At 41.7% G+C, this 22,142-nt stretch overlaps 1 protein-coding gene across 2 annotated transcripts in view; it reads left to right on the top strand.

Annotated features, from left to right (window-relative positions):
• Positions 1-9,142: 9,142 nt before the first annotated feature.
• Positions 9,143-22,142, top strand: part of KCNIP2 (potassium voltage-gated channel interacting protein 2) — a 344,365-nt gene continuing 331,365 nt past the window's right edge. For both annotated transcript variants that reach the window (XM_075843006.1, XM_075843003.1), the window contains exon 1: positions 9,143-9,867. In XM_075843006.1, the coding sequence (XP_075699121.1) occupies positions 9,789-9,867 (79 nt within the window). In that variant the 5' untranslated portion in view covers positions 9,143-9,788. The remainder of the gene's footprint in view (positions 9,868-22,142) is intronic.

The following is a 22,142-nucleotide window of genomic DNA, read 5'->3' as shown; positions in this document are numbered from 1 at the left end:
TCTGAGAGTACACATACATCGTCAATATAGCGACCCTCATTCCAAGCGAGGATTTTCGGGGATGATGATTGTAAAAATGGTGGATGATGTAGCTTTACCATTTAACAATATTAAAGGCTATGGACACCTTTTGAAAGGCATTTTTTTTTTTTATAAAAAGGACACTCCGTGTGATCGGTGCAACTTTATAACTAGTTTTTCTTAAAAATTATTTTTACTTTTGAGATACAGCTGCTCTGTCTTCTCTATACAGTGCAGCTGTATCGTTCGCTAAGACCTGGATCCGGCAGTCACGCAGGATCCACCTGTGATCTATCACATCTAAGTTATGAACTAAGATGTGATGGATAACGGGTGGATCCTGCGTGTCAGAGACACAGGACCCGCATTCACTGAACCCGTCAGTCCCGTGGACCTGACGGAAAACAGGATTTAGCAAACAATATATATACAGAATATGTATTAATATGGTATTCTACTATGAGAATGTTGAGTGTAATGTGTTGAGTGTCGGTTTAACACTCCATTTCCAATTTTTCAGGTGAGACGGGGCTTGGGGGTTTGCTGGTGTATCCTAGGATATGTGAGATATAGACTACACATGAGCGCCCAGCTATGCGGTTGCACAGAGCTTTACAGCTACTGAAGCCTAACGTTGTATTCATACGTAACTTTACATTATACAGTGATATTCAGAGAATCTCTAGTGACTGGTATAGTGCCAAGGGACTGGCGCAGGGCAAATGTGGTGCCTATTTTCAAAAAGGGCTCTAGGTCTTCCCCGGGTAATTATAGACCAGTAAGCTTAACATCCATCGTGGGGAAAATGTTTGAGGGGCTATTGAGGGACTATATACAGGATTATGTGACAATAAATAGCATTATAAGTGACAGCCAGCACGGTTTTACTAAGGACAGAAGTTGTCAAACTAACCTAATCTGTTTTTATGAAGAGGTGAGCAGAAGTCTAGACAGAGGGGCCGCTGTGGATTTAGTGTTTTTAGACTTTGCAAAGGCATTTGACACTGTCCCCCATAGACGCCTAATGGGTAAATTAAGGACTATAGGTTTAGAAAATATAGTTTGTAATTGGATTGAGAATTGGCTCAAGGACCGTATCCAGAGGGTTGTGGTCAATGATTCCTTCTCTGAATGGTCCCCGGTTATAAGTGGTGTACCCCAGGGTTCAGTGCTGGGACCACTATTATTCAACTTATTTATTAATGATATAGAGGAAGGGATTAATAGCACTATTTCTATTTTTGCAGATGACACCAAGCTATGTAATATAGTTCAGACTATGGAAGATGTTCATGAATTACAGGCAGATTTAAACAAACTAAGTGTTTGGGCGTCCACTTGGCAAATGAAGTTTAATGTAGATAAATGTAAAGTTATGCATCTTGGTACCAACAACCTGCATGCATCATATGTCCTAGGGGGCGCTACACTGGCGGATTCACTTGTTGAGAAGGATCTGGGTGTACTTGTAAATCATAAACTCAATAACAGCATGCAGTGTCAATCAGCTGCTTCAAAGGCCAGCAGGATATTGTCGTGTATTAAAAGAGGCATGGACTCGCGGGACAGGGATGTAATATTGCCACTTTACAAAGCATTAGTGAGGCCTCATCTAGAATATGCAGTTCAGTTCTGGGCTCCAGTTCATAGAAAGGATGCCCTGGAGTTGGAAAAAATACAAAGAAGAGCAACGAAGCTAATAAGGGGCATGGAGAATTTAAGTTATGAGGAAAGATTGAAAGAATTAAACCTATTTAGCCTTGAAAAAAGAAGACTAAGGGGGGACATGATTAACTTATATAAATATATTAATGGCACATACAAAAAATATGGTGAAATCCTGTTCCTTGTAAAACCCCCTCAAAAAACAAGGGGGCACTCCCTCCGTCTGGAGAAAAAAAGGTTCAAGCTGCAGAGGCGACAAGGCTTCTTTACAGTGAGAACTGTGAATTTATGGAATAGCCTACCGCAGGAGCTGGTCACAGCAGGGACAGTAGATGGCTTTAAAAAAGGGTTAGATAATTTCCTAGAACAAAAAAATATTAGCTCCTATGTGTAGAAATTTTTCCTTCCCTTTTCCCTTCCCTTGGTTGAACTTGATGGACATGTGTCTTTTTTCAGCCGTACTAACTATGTAACTATATGTAACTATGTAACTATGTAACTATGTAACTATGTAACTATGTAACTATGTAACTATATGAGTAGCGGTGCAGCGCTAAGTGGTGCAGGGGTAAGTTGCGCACAAGTCCTGGTGCCTGAGGGGTCCCAAAAGCCCTCTGCTACATAAGGAATGTTACAGTCCGTGCCGGAAAGGTGGATTATCTCAGCTGTTTAATCCGTTTACTGCTCGCTAGACAAAGGATCCTCTGTTTGTCACCCTTAACCCCCACAAGGAGGTATGGACTTTTAATGCTGAAGGATCCCTAGGTCACAGTCCCCAGAATAGTCCTGGATTGACGTCAGTAGCACTGATGCCAAGGGTCTTTACCAGCAGAGCGGTTAGGATACAACAAACCAGACTACGAGATGGGAGCGTAGTCAGAAACGTAGTCAAGGTTCAGAACCAGGAGAAGGAAAACAGGTACCAGGCATACAATCCAAAGGTCAACACAGGAGTGTGGTCAGTAGCAAGGCTGAGGTAAGGATCGATGACAGTAGTTCATAGCAATGCAAAAGGACAAGAATCCGCAAAGGAATGTACCTCCAACACTAGGCAATGCATGGCAGGACGATTGCCCTTTAAATAGTTCACCAGACCTGACGTCATCTTCGGGCGCCGGTCCACTTAGCAACCTGACACTGCTAAATATCCATAGCAGAAAAGCCACAACAGGGCTGCGATGGATGATGGGAAATGGAGCAGTAGTAAAGGAGGCATCTGGTTACCGAGCTGGAACCAATGAGGTGAGTGACAAAAAGACGCCGGTATTATAAATGGCCATCGGCGTAACTTAAAGCTTCTGGGCTCAAAGGCAAAATCTGGAACGGGGCCCCCAACGATTATGCATCATTTCTAGTGTTGGTGTCCTTATATGGGGCAGTGACCCTCTGAGCCCCCTTTAGAGATAGCTGATTGGCTCAGAGTACACAGCACACTATGACATCACACCAGCAGGAACCTGCCTACTAGGCCGGCATGGGGAGTTAAATCCATACATTTACAGAAATCAGCAGAGGGATGGATGAAGACCAAAAATACGTCTACAGCGCCCTAAGCATGGGTTGTTTTTTTTTGTAACCGGTTTTACAAAAAGACTTGTAAGGATCCCCAAAAATAAACTGATCACAGGGTGTCCTGTTGCAGAAACTCCCAGCGATCAGCTATAATCTGTGGGGGAACCTGGCAGTAAGTGTTTAAATCCCCTGCAGCGCCACCACAGGAGAAATTAATCATTACATGGTGCCCATTGAACTCAATAGGCTGTTTAATGTAATACATGGAAAAGTAGGGTCCTCTAAAGTGAGAGAGATTCTTTTGTAGTTGCTCTCTGCTCCAGTTATTGGTGGTGGCCCTAAATGAGGGACCCTCTCTATAAACTCAGAATGACCTTATAGGGTATTTTAAAATAGGCTTTCTAAACCAGATAACCCCTTTAAAATATATATAAAAAAATTCTAATACAATTGCCTTATTAATTCTGCTCTTCCATGCCGCCTTTCTGTATGATAATGAATATGATGACATCATCACCGATGTGATCTTTGTATTTGTTTGCTTTGCGCTGCAGTCACAGCAGATTTGCACCTGGCGGTGCTGACTTACTTTGTCTTTTGCATAATCAGGAACAGAGAGCAATTGTCCGGCACGGACTTGATGTCATTTTTGTTTTATGGACCACTGTGGGAACAGTCTTTTTATATCAATGCAGAGAGTCGCAGGAAGAATGAGGTTTTAATTGGGAAAATATTAGTGGTAGCTCCTGAAAATCATAGTTATTTTCCAAGAAACATCAAATAAATCCGACCCCTCTGATATAAATCCTGGATAATCTGGATTATAAAGCCTGGCTGCATAGTGTATTATGTGCAGGTTATAAGACTTCCCTCCATATTTACACATAATTCTTTGTATAACCTGTCAGTAACCCTTGTGGCTCCCCCTACCCCACCCTGATGGTCGTGGTCCAGCCAAGAGGAGGTGGAGCGGGGCCGGCTCAAGGTTTATGTGGGGGGTAAGAGTCACATTAGGCCCCCTTATGCCTCAACCTCTTTCATCCACCCAGTATACTATACACCAATAATGTCTCCAGTTACATTTTTGTCAAATTTTTTGAGGTTTGTGTTTTTTTTGTGTGTGTTTTTGTTTTGTTTTTTGGGCAAAAATAACCTAAAATTTATTTGCTTGTCATTTTTACCAAAGAACGCCCAAAAAACTAAAGCAAAGCGTGAACATACCCTAAAGAAAAGAGCAGCATTTGTATGCCGCAAAGTTTGTAATTGAACCCATTTATTGCTGGAAAATGTAAGTGTTGTACTTGTTCGGATGGCCAGAAGAATTTTTTTTATTTTTGATTTCCCACATTCATAGCCATAACAGCCATTACGTTTTTATTTTCACTTCAACAAAGCTATGAGATCTGTTTTTTTGCGAGACGATCTTTAGTTTTTAGGCGCAATTCTGACATTACACATAAGTAAATGTTTAATTTATATTTACTTTTATTATGGGTTAAATGCAGGAAAAAAAGCAGTTACAACATTTTTATTTACATCATTTACTGATCACTATATATAATGTGTTCACTGATTTGTACAGATATAAAAGATATATATGTAATTGTTTCTGTGCCAATTTTTAGTAACTTTATAAAAAAAAAAAACACTTTTACTTTTACTGTGAATAAGAATATTATTGAGAAAATCCTTTCATAGATAACAGTGAAGCCTGTGGTCACTCTAGTTTCTCCTTCTGTCCTGCGTAAGAGAAAGGACACAGGACACGTAAATGCAGAACAGAGAGCAGCACTGCCCCCTCCCTCCATTAGGCAACGGCAACTTCCCAACTTTGCCGGGTTCTGACACCGGCCCTGAGGTGGAGAGGTAGCCCCGCATGCGTGTGTCTCCCTCTTATAAACTCTTCGGGAGTTGCTGGTTTAGGTGACTCCATAACTCCAATAGACATCGGTGGGGTGGGCCATATGCGTGCCACTTCTCCTACTTGTGGCTGAAATAAGGGTTCAGTTGGGGTTCGGGTCAAAAATGTGGAATGGGGGCCCCAACCAGATTCTCAGTCTCACTCCACCAACTTATAAGGGTTATTTCCATTAATGCCTCATAGATGTGGGACCAGGCCCTATGTCCAGAACAGGGGCCTGACCCAGCCACTCCTGGTGAAGCAGGCGCTGGCCGTCGCATAAAGGCAGAATATTCATGGAGAGGTGGCCGCACATGTGCGCAGTTCTCTCTATTCATTTCTATAGGTGTTACGGAAATAGCTGAGCATGTGGCCATTTCTCTATTCAATCTCCGCCTGGATGTGAGGGCCCCCTTTCCACGATGTAGGTCAGAGCTGGGACCCGCATCTATCAGACATTTATGGCATGTCCCATGGATGAGAATAACCCTTTAATCTGTCTCTGGGTAGTGATGTCACTGCATCTGGCACAGTGACATCACTTATTTTTGGGGCACTTAAATAGGCTCTGTCACCAGATTTTGCAACCCCTATCTCCTATTGCAGCAGATCGGCGCTGCAATGTAGATTACAGTAACGTTTTGTTTTTTTAAAAACGAGCATTTTTGGCCAAGTTATGGCCATTTTTATATTTATGCAAATGAGGCTTTCTAAAGTACAACTGGGCGTGTTTAAAGTTATGTACAAGTGGGCGTGTATTATGTGTGTACATCGGGGCGTTTTTACTTCTTTTACTAGCTGGGCGTTGTGAATGGAAGTGTATGATGCTGACGAATCAGCATCATCCACTTCTCTTCGTCAACACCCAGCTTCTGGCAGTGCACAGACACAGCGTGTTCTCGAGAGATCACGCTGTGACGTCACTCACTTCCTGCCCCAGGTCCTGCATTGTGTCGGACGAGCGAGGACACATCGGCACCAGAGGCTACAGTTGATTCAGCAGCAGCATCAGCGTTTGCAGGTAAGTAGCTACATCGACTTACCTGCAAACGCCGATGCTGCTGCAGAATCAAATGTAGCCTCTGGTGCCGATGTGTCCTCGCTCGTCCGACACGATGCAGGACCTGGGGAAGTGACGTCACAGCGTGATCTCTCGAGAACACGCTGTGTGTCTGTGCACTGCCAGAAGCTGGGTGTTAACGAAGAGAAGTGGATGATGCTGATTCGTCAGCATCATACACTTCTATTCACAACGCCCAGCTAGTAAAAGAAGTAAAAACGCCCAGATGTACACACATAATACACGCCCACTTGGACATAACTTTAAACACGCCCAGTTGTACTTTAGAAAGTCTCATTTGCATAAATATAAAAATGGTCATAACTTGGCCAAAAATGCTCGTTTTTAAAAATAAAAACGTTACTCTTATCTACATTGCAGCGCCGATCTGCTGTAATAGGAGATAGGGGCTGCAAAATCTGGTGACAGAGCCTCTTTAAATATCAATGAAGAAGAAAGTTGGAAAGTCCATTGAAAGCTTCAGACATGTCTACTTCTCTACCATCGTTTGTGTGATGCCATCGGCTACTGCAACTGTAGTGTGAAACAAAGCAAGTTGTGTACGGCGGCGCCTCTACTGGGATATGATTTATAATTTGTCTTACCAAACACGTGATTGTTTACATGGAGTATACTATTGGTACACTTAGGCTTTGTTCACACAGCACTCAAAAAAAATGACGTGTAAACGTGTCAAGAGCGCTAGCGTTTTTGTAAAGCGCTTTTTATAATACAGGCGTTTTTGACGCGTTTTCGTCACTTTTTTTTACGCATTTTGTGTGCTTTTTTTTGGTGAGAGACTTTTACACATTGGTTTTTTTTTTGAGTGCCGTGTGAACAATGCCTAATTAGGACTCCCATTGACTATGGGAATTATGCGCGTTTTCAGCGGCGAAGAATTGACCTGAAGCTTCTTTTTTTACTTAATGTGTTTTGTAAACACGCATAAAAAAACACGACGTATGTACTAACAATGAGCTTTTTAATTAATGTCAATGGGAAGCTTAAATCAAGCGTTTGACACATTTTTTGGCATGTAAAACGCGTCAAATACATGCCGTGTGAACAGGTCCTATATTACAATGTGGCAGCCTCTAGTGGCCGGCTGCTGTATTAACCATTCTTTATACTGCAAATAATATATCATTCTTCCTATATAAGATATATGGAAGATCGAATTATTAAAATGAAGGGGCGCACCTGGGTGACTGACGAGGTCGCCGGGTCTTCTAAAAACTGCCAAGCAGGAAGTAAATTGTTCATGCTGATATATGGACCAGTCAGAAATTTCTAAAATACTTGCTGATGGTTTCCACTTGAATTCCAGCACTTGCCTATGACAATATAATGCTAAATAAAATGTCTTGCTTCACATTCAGAGCCATAGTTGGTCAAAAGCGAAGCTTCTGCCTGTTTCAATACTTCAGAACTTTCAATCAGTCCATGAACAGAGTTTTCAAGCAGACGGTAGCCAGCGTCACATAAATGACAGCCTCCAGCCTGCTGATGGATTCCTAGGATAAGAGCAGGAATTTTGTATTTCCCAGCGACCCTGACCGTTCCTGTATTTCCTTGTAGAGTTTCTGACAAGTATATATTAGGGAATTGCTATTTATAAATTTCCATAATACAAGGATGTAGCTGAGTTGAGTTTGTGTTTAACTCTTTAGGGTGCAGTCATTGTATAGTGTAATACAATAACACAGTAGGTTTACTTACAGTCCTAAGAAAACAGCACATAAAACAATTCACCTCTGCTACATCTTTTTTGTTGTAGTTTTGGCAAAAGTATTTGATTAATTTTTAACCCTTGCCATCCAAAAACTGCTCCGATGAAGGGGACCGCTACCTGCGGCGAGCTTACCTACAATATAAACTCAAGCTGTGCTGCCCCCTCCCACTGAATATCCATCCAGGCGCCCATTCCTCCTCCTGTCATATTACCTACAACATATGTTGGAGCTCCACTGCCTCCCCCGATTGGCTTCCTTACAATATAAAAAGATAAAATATGTTTTGTACACGATACAATAAAATCTGCTGCTGTATGTGATGTAGTGTGTGCGCTGAGATTATTCCATGGAGCAGGTCACCTTGTACAACACATGGTTAGATCACAATTTGGTTTTGGTGGTTTTACAAAGGACGCTAGAAGATAAAACTGATTCATTGTTATGTTGTAACTCAGGAAAGTATGTTGGTGCACAAATTACAACAATACAGCCCCAAAGATCAGATAGATAGATAGATAGATAGATAGATAGATATGAGATAGATAGAGAGATAGATAGATAGATATGAGATAGATAGATAGATAGATAGATAGATAGATAGATAGATAGATAGATAGATAGATAGATAGATAGATAGATAGATAGATAGATAGATAGATAGATAGATAGATATGAGATAGATAGATAGATAGATATGAGATAGATATGAGATAGATAGATAGATATGAGATAGATAGATAGATATGAGATAGATAGATAGATAGATATGAGATAGATAGATAGATAGATATGAGATAGATAGATAGATAGATAGATAGATAGATAGATAGATAGATAGATAGATAGATAGATAGATAGATAGATAGATAGATAGATAGATATGAGATAGATAGATATGAGATAGATAGATAGATAGATAGATATGAGATAGATAGATATGAGATAAATAGATAGATAGATATGAGATAGATAGATAGATAGATAGATAGATAGATAGATAGATAGATAGATAGATAGATAGATAGATAGATAGATAGATAGATAGATAGATAGATAGATATGAGATAGGAGATAGACAATGATGATGATGATGATACATAAACCGATTGAGAGAGAGAGAAAGTATCAGAGACCGATAGATTAGATTAGATATGAGAGAGATTCTACGTACATATAATTCATCTTCCATTCAGTACACAAGCAGTTAATTCTGCCTTGAGAAATATTCGTGCTGGTGCTGTAGTCGGATCGTAGTCTGTGTTTCTTGTGCCACTGGTACAGCAGGAGTAGCGGGAGTTCCTCCACATTAGTGCCAAGTGAGATGTCACCAGCCCCTGACTCTAAGCGAAGACAAAAAGAAGGAATCAAAGTTATTCCAAGACACTACAGGGAAAAGCAGCAGAAGAAAGTAGACGTGGAGAAGGAATAAGCAAACTCCCCCTAGAAACTGCAAGCGCTGAACACAGGATCTGCCTTCTCCTCCTCATCATCATCATCACATGGAGAGGAATAAGAGGCAGGAGAGAGAGGGGGCTTACACTGGAGATTGTCAGCAGGAGGGAAACTCATAAGGAATGGACTGAGCCCCCTCCCCATCTTCCTCCTCCTCCAGCCACCCTGGACCACAGCAGATCCTGGAGTACAACACATCCGACAACAACAAGCAAACAAATACAGAGCAGGAGCTCCCATGCAGCCCCCGGCGTCCATGTCAAGAAGGATCTTATTAACCCCTCATCTACTGGAGTGATTTTTGGGGGGCATTGCACTGGAAGAAAGGATCCTTTTTTTTTTTTCTCCATAGAATACAGTTTTAAATCTTGAGAACCTGAGGATTCTTAAGGGTTTGGGAGGTGAGAAACTGTCTCTGATCCCAGGTCTGTCCATTTACCTCTGTATGAAGATGAGGAGTAAAGGTAGGAAAGCTAATCTTTCAGATTCAAGAGATCTGGATGGATCGTATGATCAACTCACCGGTAAGTCAGATCTTCCCTTTGCTTGGTTTAGAAAATGTGCAGCATCCCTTTAAGAGCACACAGAACAGTAACATAATGCAATAAATAAACAAGACATGAATACATTGTTGCACTGATGGACTGTATTTGGTTTATTGGGCATTGGTGACATAGAAGCTATATAGATGACCCTGGGCATTAGTGGCATATAGAGCACTGGGCAATAATGGCATATGAAATATTGGGTAGTGATGTTGCACTCAGAAAGTTGAAGAGAGGAGTAGCTTTAGAGAGTCGAAGAATTGTCCCTAAATCCTGGATTTGGAGAGGGGGAAGTTCTGTGTTGATGTGACTCCAGTTTGGGTTTCTGTAATACATCAGCAGCAGGTGATCCCTATATACTGTACTCCTGTCTGTATGGTAGGGATTGGAAACTACAGGTAATGACTCCATTCAGTCTTTGACCAAAGCAAGCTGAGCAGAGGATCATACAACTTAATATAATCCAATATTCCAACGGGATTAGGAAAATTATAATGGAAAGGGAACTACAAGTGACAGCATGCCAGAGGCTATTAATAGTACATGATGTGAGTTGTAGCTCTACAGCAAGCTGGAAAGCCATAGGTTTGCTGTCACTCATCATTAGCATATTGACATTAGGGCTGCTTGGATGATGTGTGTTCTGTGCAGGTGGAGATTTGCATACACCTACAGTGCGGATGCGAGTGTTGGATTATACTCATCATGTGCAGATTATTTCTTAGACCTTTTCACACCTGCAAGAAAGTCATGGTCAGGGTTAATTGTGACTGATACCAGTGAAAAATAATCCTAGTCTTTAACTTTATGCTGCAATACACCTTTGGGATAAACTAGAACAGGGATTACAAGCCAGGCCCCCTCTCCCAACATCAGTGTCTGACCTCACAAATGCTCTTCTGGATGAATGGGCAAAAATTCCCACAGACACCCCAAAATCTTGTAGAAAGTCCCCAGAAGAGTGGAAACTATTTTACTGCAAAGGGGGGGGGGGACCAACTCCATATTAAATGTCTATGGATTTAGAATGGGATGTCATAAAAGCTCCTGCAGGTGTAATGTGTAGGTGTCCCAAAACTTTTGTCCACATTTCGTGTTGGACGGGGTTGAGGTCAGGGCTCTGTGCGGCCAGTCACGTTCTTCCACACCAAACTCCCCCACCCAACCAACCAACCAACCAAGTCTTTATGGACCTTGTGCACTGGGGCGCAGTCATGCTGGAACAGAAAAGGGCCGAACCTCAAACTGTTCCCACAAAGTTGGAAGCTACAATTGTCAAAAAAATCTTGGCATGCTGAAGCATTAAGATTTTTCTTAACTGGAACTAAGGGGCCAACCCCTGAAAAACAACCCCATAGCATTATCCTCCTCCACTAAACTTTACAGCTGGCACAATGCAGTCAGGCGGGTATTGTTCTCCTGGCATTCCCCAAACCCAGACTCATCCATCAGATTACCAGTTAGAGAAGCGTCACTCCACCGAACACGTTTCCACTGCTCCAGGGTCCAGTGGCGGTGGCTTTATACCCCTCCATCCGACGCTTGGCATTGTTCTTGGTGATGTAAGGCTTGCATGCCGCTTTTTGGACATGAAAACTCATGCCATGAAGCTCCCGGGCACAGTTTGTGTGCGGATGTTAATACCAGAGGAGGTTTGTACTCTGCTGTTATTGAGTCAGCAGAGCGTTGGCGACTTTTCTGCACTTGCTCCTCAGCACTCGGCGCCCCCCCCCCCCCCCCCCGCTCTGTAACTTTACGTGGTCTGCACTTCGTGGCTGATTTGCTCCGGTTCATTCCACTTTACAATAATATCACTCACAGGCGATTGTGCAGTATCTAGCGGCATCCTATTACAGGACCATGTTGGAATTCAGTGAGCTCTTTAGAACAACCGATTTTTTTCACAAATCTTTGTAAAGGCGACTGCATGGTGAGGTGCTGGATTTCTTACACCAGTGACAATGAGACTGAATGAAACACCTGAATTTAATGATTACATGGTGTGTCCCAATACTTTTGTCCATGTATTGTATTTTAAAGGGACCCTGTTACTCACTGCCTGTAAAGCCATAATAAAAATTATTGTGCATCCAAAATAAATGGGTTTTTTAGTAATTAATGACCGTTTAATAACCTCTAGACTGGCACAAGGATTCAAGGTCTCTGAATTAGGAAACGTCCATTTAATTAGCACATTGTATAATTGAAAGAATGATGCAAAAAAATAAAAAAATAAAATATTTAAAGGGCCAGCACACATTCTAATCCGTTCATTTAGATTACAATTGTTGCCTATCTCTTGGTAAGGAAATACCTAAAAAATTATGAGTTTTTTCATTGAGCTATGAAAGCTGATAGACTAAACATCTGTCTTACTCTGGCTACACTTTGTTGCAATAATGTTCCTGCATCCTCCAAGACCAGAAATGTGTTCTATGTAGCACAAATATTCTTCAAAATGTCCATTAGAGCATAGGTCCATATTCAGACACCGCTACATCTGCATGGAGTTTGCATGTTCCTCTGTGTTCATTTGGATTTTATCTAGACTCTCCACTTTTCTCTGACACTACAAGACCATGCTGATAGGTCAACTAACTTCCTATAAAATGGTCCTAGTATGTAAGGGAGTTACAGATATTTGGATAAATTCACATGTAAATACTGCGGATACGTTACGGAAAATCCGCAGCATAATACAGTAGTAGCAGAGTGGATTGGATTTTAACAAATCTCATCCACATGATTAATGATAAGCAGAAAAAAACTCTGAAATTGACCAGCGGTACTGCTTTTTAATCCGCAGCATGTTAATTGTATTTGCGTAATTGCTGCTTTTTTGTTGCAGATTTTCCCCATTGAATTCAATGGGGAGGTAAAAACTGCAACAAATAGCAGATGTTGCGATTTTTGCAGTGGGAAAACTTCAATTCCGCCGCAAAAATCGCAACTTTTTTTGTTCTACTTACCCAAAATTCGGTGCTTCTTGGTCCAGGCTGACCTCTTGGGATGGTGTTTTATCCCATGTGACAGCTGCAGCCAATCACAAACTTCAGCTGTCACATGGGATGAAACGTCATCCCAGGAGGCCAGGCTTCAGGACGGCAGAGGGATGCGTCGACATGGCTATGGGTAAGTAGGAAACATTTTTTTTAACGTGCCGTTTTCCGCTGTAAATATTTCAACCGAAAAACTGCACCACAATTTGGTACGGTTTTTCGGCCGGAATTTCCTACGGCGACCAGGGTGGATACGCTGTGTGCTTTTACACAGCATGTCTGCCCTGTGTGAAAATACCCAATGGTCGAATTCAGATGACCGTAGTATATGTCCGTGTAACGGCCGTTAATACAACAGCTGTCACACGGACGCATGTATTTCAATGGGGCCGTTTACAAGGCCGTTGTTTCAATACACCGTGTGAAGGGTCCATTGAAAAATATAACACGTCCTATTTTGTTCCGTTTTTGATGGATCCCTCAATAGACTCCAGTCTATGGGGATCTGTGAAAACGGGACCCGCACGGTGGTAACTCGGATGTGAAAAACTGCCATTTTTCACGTCCGAGTTCCCCCACATTCGTCTAAATTCGGCCTAAGACTGTGGGTCCTTTTAGAGCTCGGACAGGTGAGCATGAAGTTCATACAGTGCTACGGAATATGCTAGCCCTAAAGATAGTAGATGAGCAGATGTGAAGGGAGTCCACATGTAAGGACACGGCCACACGGAGCGGCCCTGACACGGTCGCAACGCGGCCAACAACCAACCTGTTAGTGGCCGCATGTTAACGCGGGTAAACCGTCCCTTTATCTGCATAATCGTGCAGCCGTGAATTAATACACCCTTTATGGCCGCACCATTTTGCAAATTACAACAATTTACCTCCTAATCATTCTCTATGGCAGCGCCGGAAAAAGCCGAACACTGCACTCGGCTATCTCCGGCGGTCCCATAGAGAATGAATGGAGCGGCAGTGCACATGTGCATGTAACCGGAATACCCCTTAATGAGGTATTTGACAGCCGCTCCTACATAGTGCCAGAGCAGTTGTTGGGCGCGTTGCGACCGTGTCCGGGCCGCTCCGTGTGGCCGTTCCCTAATAAGAAGGTAGATCCTCCTAATAATCTAAACATGACTCAAAAGTATAATATGACAGTCAAGGGTGTAGCTTAGGGGTGCAGAGGTAGCAATTACCTCTGCTGACAGCAGCTGACACTCGGTTAGCGTTAATGCCCTTCCACCTACCCATTCTTGGTCAACGTGTGACATTACTTCCGTGTGTAGAGCCACGTTCACACAGCAGTAATTTGGTCAGTATTTTGCTTCCGTATTTGGAAGCCAAAGCCAGGAGTGAAAAAATAAAGAGCGAAAAGAATAATTGAAATATTTGTACCTCTTTCGCTATTGGGACCTATTCCTGGTTTTGGCTTACAAATACTGACCAAAATAAAGCCGTGTGAAAGTGGTTTTCGTCTTCGCAGTTTGGCCACTTACCTTTCATTGTGTTTTTTCCAAGCATTACCTCTAGGTTATTTCAGGTCAATAGAAAAATAGATAATAATACATACATTACAGTGTGATGATATTTGCTTTAGCGTACCAAATCTGCAAGGTGCAATTATATTTAAATGGTTCACAGATAAAGCTAAAGGAACAGAGCAAAAAGACATCCAGTAATTTCCTAATATGCTCTGAGTTGCAGTTTGGTCTAGGGCCAATCTCCGCTGTGTACTAGGGAAAGGGTTGTTTGCGGTTACAGTAGATAATTTTTCTTCATAAAATTTTGAATGGATCCTACAACACTGCCTCCTATGTAATAAATATGATAATATAATACATATAGCATATAACTAGTATAATACTGCCCCCTATGTACAATAATATAACTACTATAATACTGCCCCCTATATACAAGAATATAAATACTATAATACTGCTCCTATATACAAGAATATAACTACTATAATACTGCCCCCTATATACAAGCATATAACTACTATAATACTGCCCCCTATATACAAGAATATAAATACTATAATACTGCTCCTATATACAAGAATATAACTACTATAATACTGCCCCCTATATACAAGAATATAAATACTATAATACTGCTCCTATATACAAGAATATAACTACTATAATACTGCCCCCTATACACAAGAATATAACTACTATAATACTGCCCCCTATATACAAGAATATAACTACTATAATACTGCCCCCTATATACAAGAATATAACTACTATAATCCTGCCCCCTATATACAAGAATATAACTACTATAATACTGCCCCCTATATACAAGAATATAACTACTATAATACTGCCCCTATATACAAGAATATAACTACTATAATACTGCCCCTATATACAAGAATATAACTACTATAATACTGCTCCTATATACAAGAATACAACTACTATAATACTGCCCCCTATATACAATAATATAACTACTATAATACTGCCCCTATATACAAGAATATAACTACTATAATACTACCCTCTATATACAAGAATATAACTATTATAATACTGCTCCTATATACAAGAATATAACTACTATAATACTGCTCCTATATACAAGAATATAACTACTATAATACTGCCACCTATATACAAGAATATAACGACTATAATACTGCCCCTATATACAAGACTATAACTACTATAATACTACCCCTATATACAAGAATATAACGACTATAATACTGCTACTATATACAAGAATATAACTACTATAATACTGCCCCCTATATACAAGAATATAACTACTATAATACTGCTCCTATATACAAGAATATAACTACTATAATACTGCCCCTATATACAAGAATATAACTACTATAATACTGCCCCTATGTACAAGAATATAACTACTACAATACTGCCCCTATATACAAGAATATAACTACTACAATACTGCCCCCATATACAAGAATATAACTACTATAATACTGCTCCTATATACAAGAATATAACTACTATAATACTGCCCCTATATACAAGAATATAACTACTATAATACTGCCCCCTATATACAAGAATATAACTACTATAAGGCTGGGTTCACACGTGGCGGAATTTCACTTAAATTCCGCTGCGGACACTCCGCAGCGTTAATCCGCAGCGGAGCCGTTTGTCCATTGACTTACACTTTAATTTAGCAGTGTTCGTTTAGACGAGGCGTAAAATTCCGCTGCGGAGCATAGGCTGCGGAGCGGAATTTGGTGTCCGCAGCATGCTCTGTCTGTTGCGGAGCAGTGGCGGACTCATGGCGGAATTTCTCCATTGACTTCAATGGAGATTCTAATTTCCGCAATGAAGTCCGCAGCTGTCATGCACATGTTATGTGTGCTGCGGATCCGTCTTGCTTTTTTGCCATGACATTTCTTCATTCTGGCTGGACCTATGTATTTCTAGGTCTACAGCCAGACTGAGGAAGTCAATGGGGCTCCCGTAATGACGGGAGCGTTGCTAGGAGACGTCAGTAAATAGTCACTGTCCAGGGTGCTGAAAGAGTTAAGCGATCGGCAGTAACTGTTTCTGCACCCGGGACAGTGACTACCGATCCCAATATAAATCTATCTGTAAAAAAAAATGAAGTTCATACTTACCGAGAACTCCCTGCTTCTGTCTCCAGTCCGGCCTCCCAGGATGACGTTTCAGTCTAAGTGACGGCTGCAGCCAATCACAGGCTAATAACAGGCTGCAGCGGTCACATGGACTGCCGCGTCATCCAGGGAGATCGGGCTGGATGCCGAAGGAGGGACGCGTCACCAAGACAACGGGCGGTAAGTATGAAATTCTTTGACTTTCACAAGGGAAAGTGCTGTCCCTTCTCTCTATCCTGCACTGATAGGGAGAAGGGAAGTACTTTTACCGCAGTCCGCAGCAGCTAGTCCGCATCAATTTACTGCACATTTTGTGCAGATCCGCAGCAGAATCTGCAACGCAGATTCTGTGCGGCATTGATGCGGACAGTTGCGGAGGAAATCCGCCACGTGTGGTCATGCCCTAATACTGCCCCCTATATACAAGAATATAACTACTATAATACTGCCCCCTATATACAAGAATATAACTACTATAATACTGCCCCTATATACAAGAATATAACTACTATAATACTGCCCCTATATACAAGAATATAACTACTATAATACTGTTCCTATATACAAGAATATAACTACTATAATACTGCCCCCTATATACAATAATATAACTACTATAATACTGCCCCTATATACAAGAATATAACTACTATAATACTACCCTCTATATACAAGAATATAACTATTATAATACTGCTCCTATATACAAGAATATAACTACTATAATACTGCCACCTATATACAAGAATATAACGACTATAATACTGCCCCTATATACAAGACTATAACTACTATAATACTACCCCTATATACAAGAATATAACGACTATAATACTTCTACTATATACAAGAATATAACTGCTATAATACTGCCCCCTATATACAAGAATATAACTACTATAATACTGCTCCTATATACAAGAATATAACTACTATAATACTGCTACTATATACAAGAATATAACTACTATAATACTGCCCCCTATATACAATAATATAACTACTATAATACTGCCCCTATATACAAGAATATAACTACTATAATACTACCCTCTATATACAAGAATATAACTATTAGAATACTGCCACCTATATACAAGAATATAACTACTATAATACTGCTCCTATATACAAGAATATAACTACTATAATACTGCCCCTATATACAAGAATATAACTACTATAGTGCTCCCCGTATATACAAGAATATAACTACTATAATACTGCTTCCTATATACAAGAATATAACTACTATAATACGGTACACATACACAGTATACATAGTTTACATGTTGCGTGTTTGTTTTAAAAACAAATAAAAAGAAGAGTTCAAATTAAATTATCTAAAGTCAAGTTGTGTCAATAAAGGGCTTGTATAAGTACATCTCCTGCTCCGGTGCTAAGTTTAGAGAACCCATTTTTAGGTAGCGAGGGTAGTCAATGATTTGACAGAAAGTTTCTATCAGGTGGACCACAGACAGCCCTTGTATTTTAATGGCACTATGTAATGCTTCATTTCTTCTGTGGTGGCGCTGTAGGTGAATTAACACCTGCTGCTAGTTTATCCTACAGATTAAGGGGGGATTCACACGAGCGTGTATTCGGTCCGTGCGGGCCGCGTGGTTTTCACGCGGCACGCATGGACCAATACAAGTCTATGGGGCAGTACAGACAGTCCGTGCTTTTTGCGCAGCGTTTGTCTGCTGCGCAAAAAGCGCGACAGGTTCAATAACTCTGCGTATTTCGCGCATCACGCACCCATTGAAGTCAATGGATGCGTGAAAACCAAGTAGGTTGCACGGAAGCACTTCCGTGCGAACCGACTGAAACAGCGCACCAGCTGTCAAAAGGATGAATGTAAACAGAAAAGCACCACGTGCTTTTCTGTTTCCGACCATCCAAACGGAGTGTCTTTGCGATGAGCGAAGCCGGACAAGCGAACCGAACTTCACCGGGTTCGGCCGAACTCGTTTTGGCCGAACCCGGCAAAAAAATTATCGGTACGCGACGTCAGGAGATAGTCACTGTCCATGGTGCTGAAAGAGTTAAACTGTTTCAGCACCATGGACAGTGACTTCCGATCCCAATATACATGAACCTGTAGAAAAAAAAACGAAGTTCTGACTTACCGCTAACTCCCGGCTTCTTCCTCCAGTCTGACCTCCCGGGATGACAATTCAGTCCAAGTGACAGCTCCAGCCAATCACAGGCCAAGCACAGGCTGCAGCGGTCACATGGACTGTCGCGTCATCCAGGGAGGTGGGGCCCGATGTCGAGAGGCGCGTCACCAAGGACGCGTCACCAAGGCAACGGCCGGGAAGTTCTCGGTAAGTACGAACTTTTTCTTTTTTTTCAACAGGTTTTTCGATAGGATGTGTTCGGCATTCACTGTCGAGAGTGCTGAAAGAGTTAGCTCTTTCAGCACCTTGGACAGTGACGGCCGTCGACAAGCCTCATCTCTATGATGGCGGCTGCGCGAAAATCACGCAGCCGCGCATCAGACACGGATGACACACGCAGCTGTCAAATGGTTTTTGCGCGCGCAAAACGCAGCGTTGTTTGCGCGCGCAAAAACACAACGTCCGTCTGTATCTGCCCTAAACCTGGTTGTTGGGTGTCTTAGCAGCAACTTATTTTCGATGACCCGTCTAACAAAAAAGAATTGCCCAAAGCAGACCACCCAATTAAGCCCTAGTTTTGCATTTTCATAGAACATTTATGACCAAACCATAGGTACAAGATCCCCTACATATAGGGATATCATTGGAGTAATAGAACAAGGCTGCAGCCATTCTATGTATGTATCAGATTTATAGAGTGTGTGTGTGTGTGTGTGTGTGTGTGTGTGTGTGTGTGTGTGTGTGTGTGTGTGTGTGTGTGTGTGTGTGTATATATATATATATATATATATATATAGATATATTCTGTAGGTGACACCCCTCCCCCATGCACTCCTCCTGTACACGATAGATCTGCAGCGTTTCAACAAATACATCTGTTTATATAACACGAGGCAGAATATTAAAAGTATGACATGAATGGAATATAACAATACAGTCAATCAAACTCTTTTCCACCTGTGGTAGACGGTGAAAAGCGGCTTTGTGGATATACAATCTATTTTAGGAGTCAAACACAAAACTTTTATTTAGTGTTATGAATACAGTTTACAGTATATGGACATTTTATGCAGAATCATAACCTGATTTAAAGGGGTTGTTCAGGATGAAGACCACATTATACCCAAAACTGCTCCCTTTTTCCATGGGCTGTGTGTGGTATTGCAGCTTGTCCCTAATTAAATAAATAAGGGTGAGCTGCAATACCAAACAAAGCCCATAATCAAGGGGGCGCTGTTTCCCTAAAAATGTTAACCCTTATTTCTAACCATGGAAAACCCCTTAAAAGATTACAAATGTTAAAATACAAACATAAACAACACATTATTGTTATGAAAAATATTGATAATCTGCCACAATGAGGATGCCAATACACTGGATTATCAAAAATAGTTTTCTTGGTGGGCCAGCAGTTTGCATGTGAGGTGAAGGGTGGTATAGATGGGTATGGGGTTTAGTTTACCCAGATCCTTAAAACGACAGCTTTTAGTGGGTAACCATTAGGGCGGGTTCACACGTGGCGGAATTTCACTGAAATTCCGCTGCGGACACTCCGCAGCGTTAATCCGCAGCGGTGCCGTTTGTCCATTGACTTACACTTTAATTTAGCAGTGTTCGTTTAGACTAGGCTGAAAATTCCGCTGCGGAGCATAGGCTGCGGAGCGGAATTTGGTGTCCGCAGCATGCTCTGTCTGTTGCGGAGCAGTGGCGGACTGGTTGCGGACTCATGGCGGAATTTCTCCATTGACTTCAATGGAGAGTCAAAATTCCGCAATGAAGTCCGCAGATCTTATGTGTGCTGCGGAGCGTATTGTTTTTACTACCATGACATTTCTTCATTCTGGCTGGACCTATGTATTTCTAGGTCTACAGCCAGACTGAGGAAGTCAATGGGGCTCCCGTAATGACGGGAGCGTTGCTAGGAGACGTCTGTAAATAGTCACTGTCCAGGGTGCTGAAAGAGTTACGCGATCGGCAGTAACTGTTTCTGCACCCGGGACAGTGACTACCGATCTCAATATACATGTATCTGTAAAAAAACATATAAGTTCATACTTACCGAGAACTCCCTGCGTCTGTCTCCAGTCCAGCCTCCCAGGATGACGTTTCAGTCTAAGTGACGGCTGCAGCCAATCACAGGCCAAGCACAGGCTGCAGCGGTCACATGGACTGGAGCGTCATCCAGGGAGGTCGGGCTGGATGCCGAAAGAGGGACGCGTCACCAAGACAACGGGCGGTAAGTATGAATTTCTTTGACTTTCACTAGGGAAAGTGCTGTCCCTTCTCTCTATCCTGCACTGAATAGGGAGAAGGGAAGCACTTTTCCTGCAGTCCGCAGCGGCCAGTCCGCATCAATTTTCTGCACATTTTGTGCAGATCCGCAGCAGAATCTGCAACGCAGATTCTGTGCGGCATTGATGCGGACAGTTGCGGAGGAAATCCGCCACGTGTGGTCATGCCCTTAGGTAATTTTCTGGTTTGCCTATAGGGATTTTTTTTTAGGAACTTTTTGGGCCAATAACAAGTTACCAGACATTTTGGGCTATCCTCTTCCAGTTTGCTGTTACTTGAATACGTATAATATAAATCTGCATCATAATCCACCCAGGCAACTCCAAAAGCTCTGCTTATTTTCTGTAAAGAGCAAACTTTTTAAAAAAGAAATCAAGCACCATGGCCTCTACCCTATAGTTAAGGCCGTCAAGTCCAAGGGTGTCTAATTATTTACAAAGATTACACCTGCTGAATGCCCAAAAAAGCGAGTACAGCAAGTACACGTGTTTATTAACACCCCCCCCCCCCCCATTAGAGCCATTGGGGAAACAGCTTAGTTTACCCCAACCCTCCCGACAAAACCAAAATGTGTTTATTACATTACAGAAGCGTTTGCTGATGGCCAAAACTTTTGAGGGTGAGAGGTGATGTGTAGCACTAAGGGGTCTTCTTCATCTACAGACTCCAATTGGTAGGCTAGATGTAATTTAGTTGGTGATTGGAGCTGGGACTTTTTGCTGTGAGAGAGGGAGATAGAGCTGCTTAATAAACAGTGTGGACACAGAACTACTCCCATGGCTGCTGCTGAGTTTACACACTGTGAAGTACTGGTAACTTATGAAGTCCCAATACACGTTACATGAAGGGGGAATCACAGCGTATATATTCAGAAGTGGGGGGTGGCTATAAATGTAGTAAACTTGGCAGATGACCCAGTCTTGCATTCTTTTTAAATCCAATTATTAATGGACAGATTCCTGGATTAGACAGAGTTCTACAATGCTGCAATAAAACACATAGAGTACTTTGAGGTATCATAAATCAAGGTGCAACATTTGCCCAAAGGAAGAGATACGGCCTATTATTTAAAAATAGAAGACGGAACAGAATTTTAATTGTAGCATCTTCAGAGACGGAATTCCCAAGCTGATAAATTAATGCGGGCCGTCACATCTAATTATGACTTTAGAACTGGGAGCGTAATTTCATTTTCTCCGGGGACACTAATTACATCATAATCAA

Source organism: Rhinoderma darwinii, chromosome 11, assembly GCF_050947455.1.
Source record: "Rhinoderma darwinii isolate aRhiDar2 chromosome 11, aRhiDar2.hap1, whole genome shotgun sequence".
In the NCBI taxonomy this organism is placed as follows: Eukaryota; Metazoa; Chordata; class Amphibia; order Anura; family Rhinodermatidae; genus Rhinoderma; species Rhinoderma darwinii.
This window is presented reverse-complemented; position numbering and strand designations above follow the sequence as displayed.